Genomic DNA, 9,261 nt, shown 5'->3' with positions numbered 1-9,261 from the left:
GAAACATAAGACACTTTCTGTAGTACTTCTCAAGTATCGAAGGATCCATTTAACTGCTTCCCAATGTTGCTTGCCCGGATCACCTATGAACCGGCTCACTACTCCCACTGCTTGTGCAATATCAGGCCTCGTACACACCATTTCATACATAATACTGCCAATTGCTGAAGCATAAGGAATTTTCTTCATTTCAGCACGTTCTTCTTTTGTACTCGGTGACTCCTTCTTCGACAGCTTAAAGTGACTGCCTAAAGGCACACTTACTGGCTTCGAATTATCCATGTTGAATCTTTCCAAAACCTTACCAATGTAAGCAGCTTACGAAAGATACAATTTTCCTGCCGCCTTGTCACGCTCGATTCTCATGCCCAAAATTTGATTAGCCTCTCCAAGATCTTTCATGGAGAATCGTTCAGACAATTGCCTTTTCAACTTATCCATCTCCTTTTGATCACCTCCTGCGATCAACATATAATAACATGATAAAATAGCTCTTGTCAAACCTCTTGTAGTAACAACAATGGTCAGCGTAGTATCTTTTATAGCCAATCTCCATCATGAATCCATTAAACTCTTGTACCACTGCTTTGGAGCTTGCTTTAAACCATACAAGCTCTTCTTCAACTTGCACACAAGATTTTCCATTCCTTTTACTACGAATCCTTCAGGCTGTGTCATGTACAACTCATCCTTCAAATCACCATGAAGGAATGCCGTCTTTACATCCATCTGATGTAACAATAGATTTTCTGCAACTACCGTACTCAACACTAAACGAATAGTAGTTAGTTTCACAACAGGAGTGGACACATCTGTATAATCAATACCGTATCGTTGCTCAAATCCCTTGACAACCAGCCTAGCCTTGTAGCGCTTGCTACCATCAGCTTCACCTTTGATTCGATAGACCCACTTGCAATGCAATGCCTTTTTCCCTCTAGGAAGTTCCACAAGCTCCCATGTGCCATTCAGGAGAAGAGAGGCAAACTCGTCATCCATGGCAATTTTCCACCTTCGTTTATCAGGGCCTTCTCCTGCCTCTGCATAACACTCGGGCTCACCACCATCAGTAAGTAACAAATAGAAATTAGAGGGCGAGTACCTATTAGGTGCACGTCGCTCTCTAGTTGATTTAGGCAGCGGAATAGTCGGTGGTGGAGTGCTTGGTTCTTCTTCAAGCTTCTCTTCAGCATTCTGACTCTCCTTGCTCCCACTCGAGTTTGAGATGTCTAGCTCGACCACTTGTGGCTCAGAACTGCTGGGACTTGACGCCTCCAATCTATCCTTGTACAATACCTGTTCATTGAAGATGACATCTCTACTGCGAATAACCTTACGGTTCTGCTCATCCCAGAGTCTATAACCGAACTCATCGCCTCCATAACCAATGAACATACACTTAATAGATTTAGCATCCAACTTACTTCTCTCAACGGAACTAACATGAGCATAAGCAACACAACCAAAGATGCGTAGGAAAGATAGATTTACCTCTTTTCCTGTCCAAACCTCCTCGGGTATCCGAAACTCCAAGGGAACTGATGGACCTCTATTAATTAGGAATGCAGCTGTGTTGACTGCATCTGCCCAAAAACTCTTTGGCAATCCACTTTTCAATCTCATGCATCTTGCTCGCTCATTCAACGTTCTGTTCATGTGCTCTACGATTCCATTCTGCTGTGGAGTTCCTTTCACAGTTTTCTCCATGCGGATTCCATTCTCAGCGCAGAATTCCTTGAACTTTGCAAGTTCATATTCTCCTCCATTATCGGATCTTAGACACTTCACCTTCATCCCGGTTTCAGTTTCAACAAGGGCTTTCCATTTCCTGAAAGCGTCAAACGCATCGGATTTACTCTTCAGAAAATAAACCCATAGCTTTCGAGTATAGTCGTCGATGAAAGTCATATAATATTCAGAGCCTCCTAGGGACTTCACAGGTGCTGGTCCCCATAGATCGGTGTGGACCATCTCCAACTTTTGTGTCTTCAATTTTCTGCCTCCTCTTGAGAAACTCACCCTTTTCTGTTTCCCAAACACGCAATCCTCGCACATGCCGACTTCAATAGTTTTCAGGCCAGGCAGTAAACCTCTTGAGCACATTATCTTCATCCCTTTCTCGCTCATGTGGCCAAGACGACAGTGCCACAAATCTGCATTATTTGACTCACTTGCAATATCAATGCAATCTTTGGAGTTAGTTGTGGTATACAACGTACCCTCCTTCTTACCTCGAGCTACTATCATAGCTCCCTTGGTAATCTTCCAATTGTTGCAGCCAAACGTCACGGTGTACCCTTCTGCATCAAGCTGCCCAATCGAAATCAAACTTCTCTGCAATCCAGGAATGTGTCTGACTCCATTCAGTTTTATCACGGATCCATTGGACGTCACTACCTTCACGTTTCCCTTTCCCACGATATCTAAGGGCTCGTCATCAGCCAGATGTACCTTCCCAAAATCGCCAGAAACGTAGTCTTCCATTATCTCCACATTGCTGCAGGAGTGAAACGACGCCCCAGAATCCAATACCCACGATTCCGTCGGACTACTGACGCTCAAGACCAACGCCTCGCCATCGTCATCAGACATGGTAGCGTTTGCTGTCTTCTTGTCCTTCTGATCCTTATTCTTATACTTCTTCGGTGCCTCACATTGATTTCTAAAATGCCCAAACTCATCACAATTCCAGCATTTAACTTTATCCAAATTCTTCTTGGATTGACTCCTTCCTCTGGAATTTGATCTTCCACGATTTTGCTTTCCCTTCGATCTGCCTCTCTGTTCTGTATTCAGTGCTGATCCCGAAGTAGAAGATCCTGATTCTCTCCGGCGAACTTCCTCACCAATCATCAGATCTCTTACTCTGTCAACTGTTAGTTTTGTCTCTGCAGCAGTAACTGCTGTCACTGTGCCAGCCCAACTCTCAGGCAGAGACGATAGCAAAATCAGGGCACGAATTTCATCATCGAATTTTATATCAACCGAGTTCAGTTGCGAAGTAATCATGTTGAACTCGTTGAGATGTTGTTGCACCAGTTTTCCCTCTTGCATTCTAAAATTAAACAATCGTCTAATCAGATGTACCTTGTTTGCCGTTGATGGTTTCTGATACATGTCCTCCAAGATCTTCATCATCTCCGTTGTCGACTTTGCTGCAGTCGTGTGATAAGCCACATCCTTGGACAACGATAGCCTAATCGCGCTCATCGCTTTTCTGTCCAGCAGCTCCCACTCCTCCTGTTCCATCTTTTCGGGTTTGGTTTTTAAAGGCTTCCAGAGATCTTTACCTTACAGGTAATCCTCAATCTGCATCTTCCAAAATCCGAAATCAGATCCATCGAACTTCTCTACAGCAATTTTCTCGTCGATCACCATCGTGATTTCTGCCTCTTAAACCCTAGGCTCTGATACCAGTTGTTGGGAAATAAACACAGGCAATCACGAATATGAAAGAGAATGAACACAAGAAATTGTTTACCCAGTTCGATACAATGTGTATCTACGTCTGGGGGCGATGCCAAGCAAGGATTTCACTATATAATTTCAGAATAATTTAACAATGAAGGAGCAACTCTATTTATAAGCAACTAGAAAGCCCTAATTCTAGTCAAACTAGGAAACATATATAACAAGGAAAAAATACTTCAAGGAAACAAATCCTAAAGATGGAGATAAATTAGGCTCCATAATTAACAAGTTAATCTTATTTTGGAGTTTAAGTAAATAATTACAACTTTAAGGGATTACATTTGGATTTTGATCCAGCTCTTGACTTGTTATAGTCACAAAAGATTGTGTAAGATAATTATTGAATTAACAAAATTAAACATAGCTTCGCGAAGCACCTCTGATTATCGTATAACATTACTAAATATAATTTCGGTATCCAAATCCTCGAAATCCAATTCAGAAACACAGATAATATAATCAAACCCAACAATGATTAGTGGGCCAAAACAATGCCTAAACAGGGATTTGTAGGCTTCAATTTTTTGTAAATTCATTCTTGGAAAACTAAAAAAGTAAAAATTGAGAATATGACTATTACTACTACTAATTTAACAAAGTTTAACTAACTTTTGAATCATTCCTTTCATTCTTTTGCTAAGTGCGATAGATCCATTTAATGAGCCAAAATAAGTGGAAAATGAGATTGAGATTATAGAAGTGTGCGTGTGTCTACGCATTCCAAGTGACTGTTGAAAGTGTAAAGCATGCCAGATGAGATATTAGCAGTGGCTGCAGCTCCCCTATAATGCAACGTCTTCACACCATTTCCAGCATTATTGGACCAAATGCCAAGTTGATCAAGATCTCCTTCACTCCAGCACACGCTCACGGTTAGGCCGCCGTGCACCTTCAGCCCCTTCGCGCAGCCATTTGCCCACTTCTCACGAGGAAGAGCCGGCAGCAGGTACAAGTGTCTCACGCTGCTCTGAACTAGCATCTCCGCCACTGCTGCCGAAAATCTGTCATTCACATCTCACTTCAGCTTTCAAGATTAATAGACAGAGATTAAGTTTGATAATGACTTGTTCTTACCCGAAGTTTGCATCGATCTGGAAAGGTGGATGAGCAGTGAAGAGGTTCGCATATAGCCCTCCTTCAAAATCGCTCTCGTGGCTGGGCTCCACTAGATCGAAAAGATGCTTCACCATCCGGTATGCGTGCTCGCTGTTATGCAGCCGTGCCCACGAGGCAGCTTTCCATGTGGTCGACCATCCCGGACCCTCCTCTCCTGCTCGAGAACAAGACGAATCAGTTTGAAGTGGGGCGAGGTAATCATTCAGAGCTAATAACAACACGGACCTCGTTTGATTAGGGTTTTCTCAGCAGCTTTACATAGATCAGGGGTCTGTCCGACGTTGATGCTATGCCCAGGAAAAAGCCCGAATAGATGTGACAGATGCCTGTGGTGCACCTCTGGATCTGCAAACTCCTCTGCCTGCAAATGGCGGAGGAACACGAAAAAACAAGATTTAGTCCACTCGAACAACTTGCAGAGGCCAGTTGGATAGCTGAGACTTACCCATTCCATAATGGACTCATCCTTAGCAATCGTGGTTGACCTAAGGCGTGCTTGAGCTTTACGGACTCTTGCAATAAGATCATCGCTTTTTCCCAATTCCTACATTTCAATTTAAGAGAGTTACATATAGAAGTCAAGATTCTAGATTATGTGATGTTATGATTCAGCAGAAGATATTTACCTCAGCAGCAGAAACAATGTTGGAGAAAACCTCTCTAATAATTTGCATGTCCATGGTTGCTGAGTAGCTTACACTAGCAGGCTTACCATCCGGAGCAGTAAAGGTATGCTCCGGGGAGGTCGATGGATTTGTTTCAAGTCTTCCACCTGGGCCTTCAATTAACCAGTCAAGTAAAAATGAAGCGCAGCCTTCCATCAATGGATATGCTTTGTTTCTCAAGAATTCCTACATGCACAAAATTCAGATATTGAAATTAACAATCTCTGGCATGACATGCTTTGCCAGAAAAAGGGGCAAATGCTTGATTTTCATGTGCATTATTCAGTAATAAGAGTGTATAAACGAGATGAAATGCCCGTACTCATAATCCAGAGTACATAGTATAGATTTTCTTCATCTCAAGGCAAAGTGTTGAGCAATGTTTACTTTTAGATAAAGTAATGTAAATTTATGCCAAGTTAGAAACATGCTTAAATGAGTGGGAAGCACAATATATGCCAACATTTGTCACGAAATGATAAAATTCAATATCAATAAGATGAATTTCCTAAACCATCATACAAACATCTAATTTGGGGAGAAAGATTCTTACTTTGTCCATTGTATAAGCATAATGATCCCATAAATGAGTACAAAGCCATGCTCCACCCATCGGCCACAAAGCCCACACAGCTTGGCCACGATCCGCAGATGTTTTGGCCCATATATCAGACACCTGATGTGTAACCCAACCGCTCGCCCCATAGTTCACCTGTAACATTCTGCAGCTAAATGCATGAAGGTTGTACAAAACAACAAGTGCTGTAATATGTATTGATTCGCTGTATTGAGTTTGGTATTTAGCTATCAACTGTTCATATTTCTGGTTGTGAGTCAGATCTGAAAATATCATGTTTCAAATTTAAGATGAAAAATCAGCAGAAACAAAATAGGAGTACCTGTGCAGTCTTTTTCCCATTTACGGACAGAGAAGAAATATAGTCAAACAAAGGCTCTTGGCACTCTTTGAGGTTGCAAGAGAGAGAAGGCCAATAGTTCATTTGGAGATTGATATTCAAGTGAGGAGCACCACTGACAAGGAAAATACAGAGCATCAGATATAGTATGAGTTATCGTCATTTAAACCAAAAGGATGATGAACGAAAAAGAAATGAGAAAGCACGTTTGCAAAGCTAGAAACATACTCCCATGCTGGCTCGATGTCCTTATTCCAGATGCCTTGAAGGTTTGCAGGCTGGGATCCAGGACGCGAACAAGCAATCAATAGGTATCGACCATACTGGAACAGAAGCTCAACTAGTGAAGGATCTTCATCAATTTTAAAAGACTTAACCCTCTCAGCAGTTGTCATCACCCCATCCTTGTCATTTTTTGTAGCATTTGTGGGGCCCTTGGTAAGCTGCAATGAGACACGATGGAAAAGTGCTTGATAGTCATTGACATGGCGTGAGTAAAGATCAGCATATGAGTGTGCTTTGGCAGCATCCATTTTTTTCAAGGACTCAGAGCTAGGATCCCTTTTTGAGTCCACGGGGTCTGTAAAGGGTCCGTCAAATGTTGATGCTGCAGTAAGACGGATAACAGCCCAGTTGCAACCCACCACCTGTAGCTTTCTACCATCCAAAACATGAACGTCACCCACACCATCTCCAATCTGCAAATCCAGAACTGCAAAATACTCAATTCCTTTGGGATTGGTGTGCTGAACAGGCCCGAGAGCGTCTCTTTCTTTGGGAATAGAGTTCCCAAAGACGTGTGGAGGGATTCTTCTGACTGGACAACGTCCATCTAAAATGATTTGGCTGTTGTTATTTGCATAAGCATGGTGATGCAGTTTGCTGTCTAGGGACACTGTAAAATTAAGAGATGAAGACTTGTTTACAGAAATCTTCATCACAATTACTTCATCCGGATATGAAGCAAAATAGTCCCTTTCAAACTCAACTTGATTGACAGAATACTGCACTTTAACGGTCGCTGTGTCTAAATCCAACACTCTTTGATAAGTTCCTTTATCAAAAGCAGCATGAGACTCATCAAACTCTAGCTTTATGTCTCCCAAGAGCTGGTACACCTATATTTTCCCAATTTACGCAACGCAAGAGATTATTAGGCATAAATGGTTGAATATTTCCAATACTATTGTCATGGAAGAACCTGGTAAACATTTCATAATGCATCAGTGAAGCTTCATTTCTTCTAATTTAATTCAAGTCTGAAATCTATCACAATCAACAAAAACATTTTATCTCAAATATTGAAGCAAAGAAGACGCTTACAGCAGAAGGATTTCCTGAGAGATTGGCTGCAACTGCAGTAGCCTCTGCATACTTCCCGCTATCGACAAGCTTCCTAACCTCAGATAGGGTGGTTGGAGCATCAGGATCTGCATAATCACCAGGAGTCCCTGTCCAGAGGGTGTCCTCTGCACCAAGAAAAAGGAGAAGATCCAAAGACTATATGATGTTAAATCTCTTTTCTTCGAATTGTAGCATTTCTTTCATGTCATTCCCGGAAATCCACTCAACAGTCATATCTTTACAAAATTATAAAAAAATCCTACCCAAAAAGCAATAGACTCACATCTCTTTCCAGCAGAGATATATATGCATTTTTTGTTGCAATTTTTATTGTCACATACCTAAATCAGGACAATGAAACAGACAATTCACAATAGAAAATCCCATGCCATTTTCAGGTGTCCATGGTTGTAGTAGTTTGTTTAGCTGCATTTCTACAATTCAACACTACATAAATACCATTTGAGAAATATCAAGATCCAACCTCACTACAAAACATCACAGCTCAATTCTAACCATTTGAACTAGCATACAAAACTGAAACCATCTCTCATTTCCTTTCCAGGCAAACAGAACAACATCAACTTAAGATAAAAGAGGTATACAGAGAGAGAAAGAGAGAGAGATACCATTGAGATTGATGGTTTCGTTGGTAATGCCACCCCAAATCATAGCACCAAGACGCCCATTCCCAACAGGAAGAGCATCAGTCCAGTGTGTAGCAGCCCCATCAAACCTAACCTCAAGGCTCCTCCCACCATTGATGCCTTTCTCCGAACTCGAGCTCCACACATCCTTATCATTCACACTCACACCAGCTCCAAACCAGAAACTTAGTTCCACAGCCAACGCAACAAGCAACAAAATGGAAAACCCTCTTCGTAACATCCTCACTTTTACACATAAAAAATGCAAAATAAAATATCCTTGGATGCAATCAGCTTCTGACACTTTAGGTAGTTGCGGGCGGAAAGTGAAGATAAAGAAATAAAAAAAAATCGAAAAGAAATCGGAAGAGCGGAATGTTTTGTATGTATATGCGTATGTATAATGGAACGGTACAACATTGCCTAGACCGAGATACAGAGGGCACAAGGCGGTTGGTGACAGCCACTAAGCGGCGCCAATGCAGTGGGCTCCACACTCACTGGCAATGTCTATTCTTAGCAATCTCATGTGATGAACCATGCCCCTACCCTTTTACTTAATTTTTCCATCGCAATCGCACCGATTTCTTCAGCGACTTTTATCCCTCACTCTGTTTGTGGATTAGCTAAGGCAAAAGCCAAACTCTGTATCTCCAAAACCTAAGTATCAATACAAAGATAGCACTTCTGATTTTATTTGTAGTTTCATTTTTCAATGCGATTTCAAAGTCAATTGATTTTTTGCAATAAAGATAATGACTTTGGTAGGATGACTGATCTGATTCTTCAGAGGCTTGCTTGTAAGATGAAAATAATACCTTCTCCCTTCCATAAAATTAAAAACTCTTTCATTTTTAGTCACCCTCTAAAGATAAAAATTTTATATTTAAATTTTTTTATTAATAAGAGACTCATTTTCAACAAATATATGTTTCTTTCTATCACACTTACTTTTTCAATTTTGTATAAAACCAGTGTTATTTTAATACTCCCTCCATCCCACATAATTTGGGACACTTTGACCGGACACGGGTTTTAATAAATGTAATGAAAAGTGGGTTCAAAAAGTTAGTGGAATGTGAGTCCCACTTTTATATATTA

At 41.1% G+C, this 9,261-nt stretch overlaps 1 protein-coding gene across 2 annotated transcripts; it reads right to left on the bottom strand.

Moving 5' to 3' along the window:
- Window positions 1-3,927: 3,927 nt before the first annotated feature.
- Window positions 3,928-8,870, bottom strand: LOC121758098 (alpha-L-fucosidase 2-like). Of its 2 annotated transcripts, none has more exons than XM_042153535.1 (10): window positions 8,143-8,870; window positions 7,493-7,638; window positions 6,398-7,287; window positions 6,152-6,284; window positions 5,806-5,964; window positions 5,214-5,438; window positions 5,033-5,131; window positions 4,813-4,948; window positions 4,546-4,741; window positions 3,928-4,472 (listed from the first exon to the last, which is right to left on the bottom strand). In XM_042153535.1, the coding sequence occupies exons 1-10, from the start codon at window positions 8,399-8,401 to the stop codon at window positions 4,163-4,165; spliced, it is 2,553 nt and encodes an 850-aa protein (XP_042009469.1). In that variant the 5' UTR covers window positions 8,402-8,870; the 3' UTR covers window positions 3,928-4,162. The 2 variants fall into 2 exon arrangements, with proteins under 2 accessions (XP_042009469.1, XP_042009470.1); XM_042153536.1 differs by having other exon boundaries at window positions 7,493-7,669; window positions 8,143-8,278.
- Between the last annotated feature and the right edge of the window lie 391 nt (window positions 8,871-9,261).

This window comes from Salvia splendens, chromosome 12 (genome assembly GCF_004379255.2).
Source record: "Salvia splendens isolate huo1 chromosome 12, SspV2, whole genome shotgun sequence".
Lineage (NCBI taxonomy): Eukaryota > Viridiplantae > Streptophyta > Magnoliopsida > Lamiales > Lamiaceae > Salvia > Salvia splendens.
This window is presented reverse-complemented; position numbering and strand designations above follow the sequence as displayed.

Excerpts from the sequence above, each read along its gene's own strand:
- LOC121758098 (XM_042153535.1), bottom strand. The coding sequence starts at position 8,401 with ATGTTACGAAGAGGGTTTTCCATTTTGTTGCTTGTTGCGTTGGCTGTG. Across the intron at positions 6,285-6,397 it reads GACATCGAGCCAGCATGGGA|TGGTGCTCCTCACTTGAATA; the intron begins GTATGTTTCTAG and ends TTTCCTTGTCAG. Across the intron at positions 4,949-5,032 it reads ATGAGTCCATTATGGAATGG|GCAGAGGAGTTTGCAGATCC; the intron begins GTAAGTCTCAGC and ends CGCCATTTGCAG.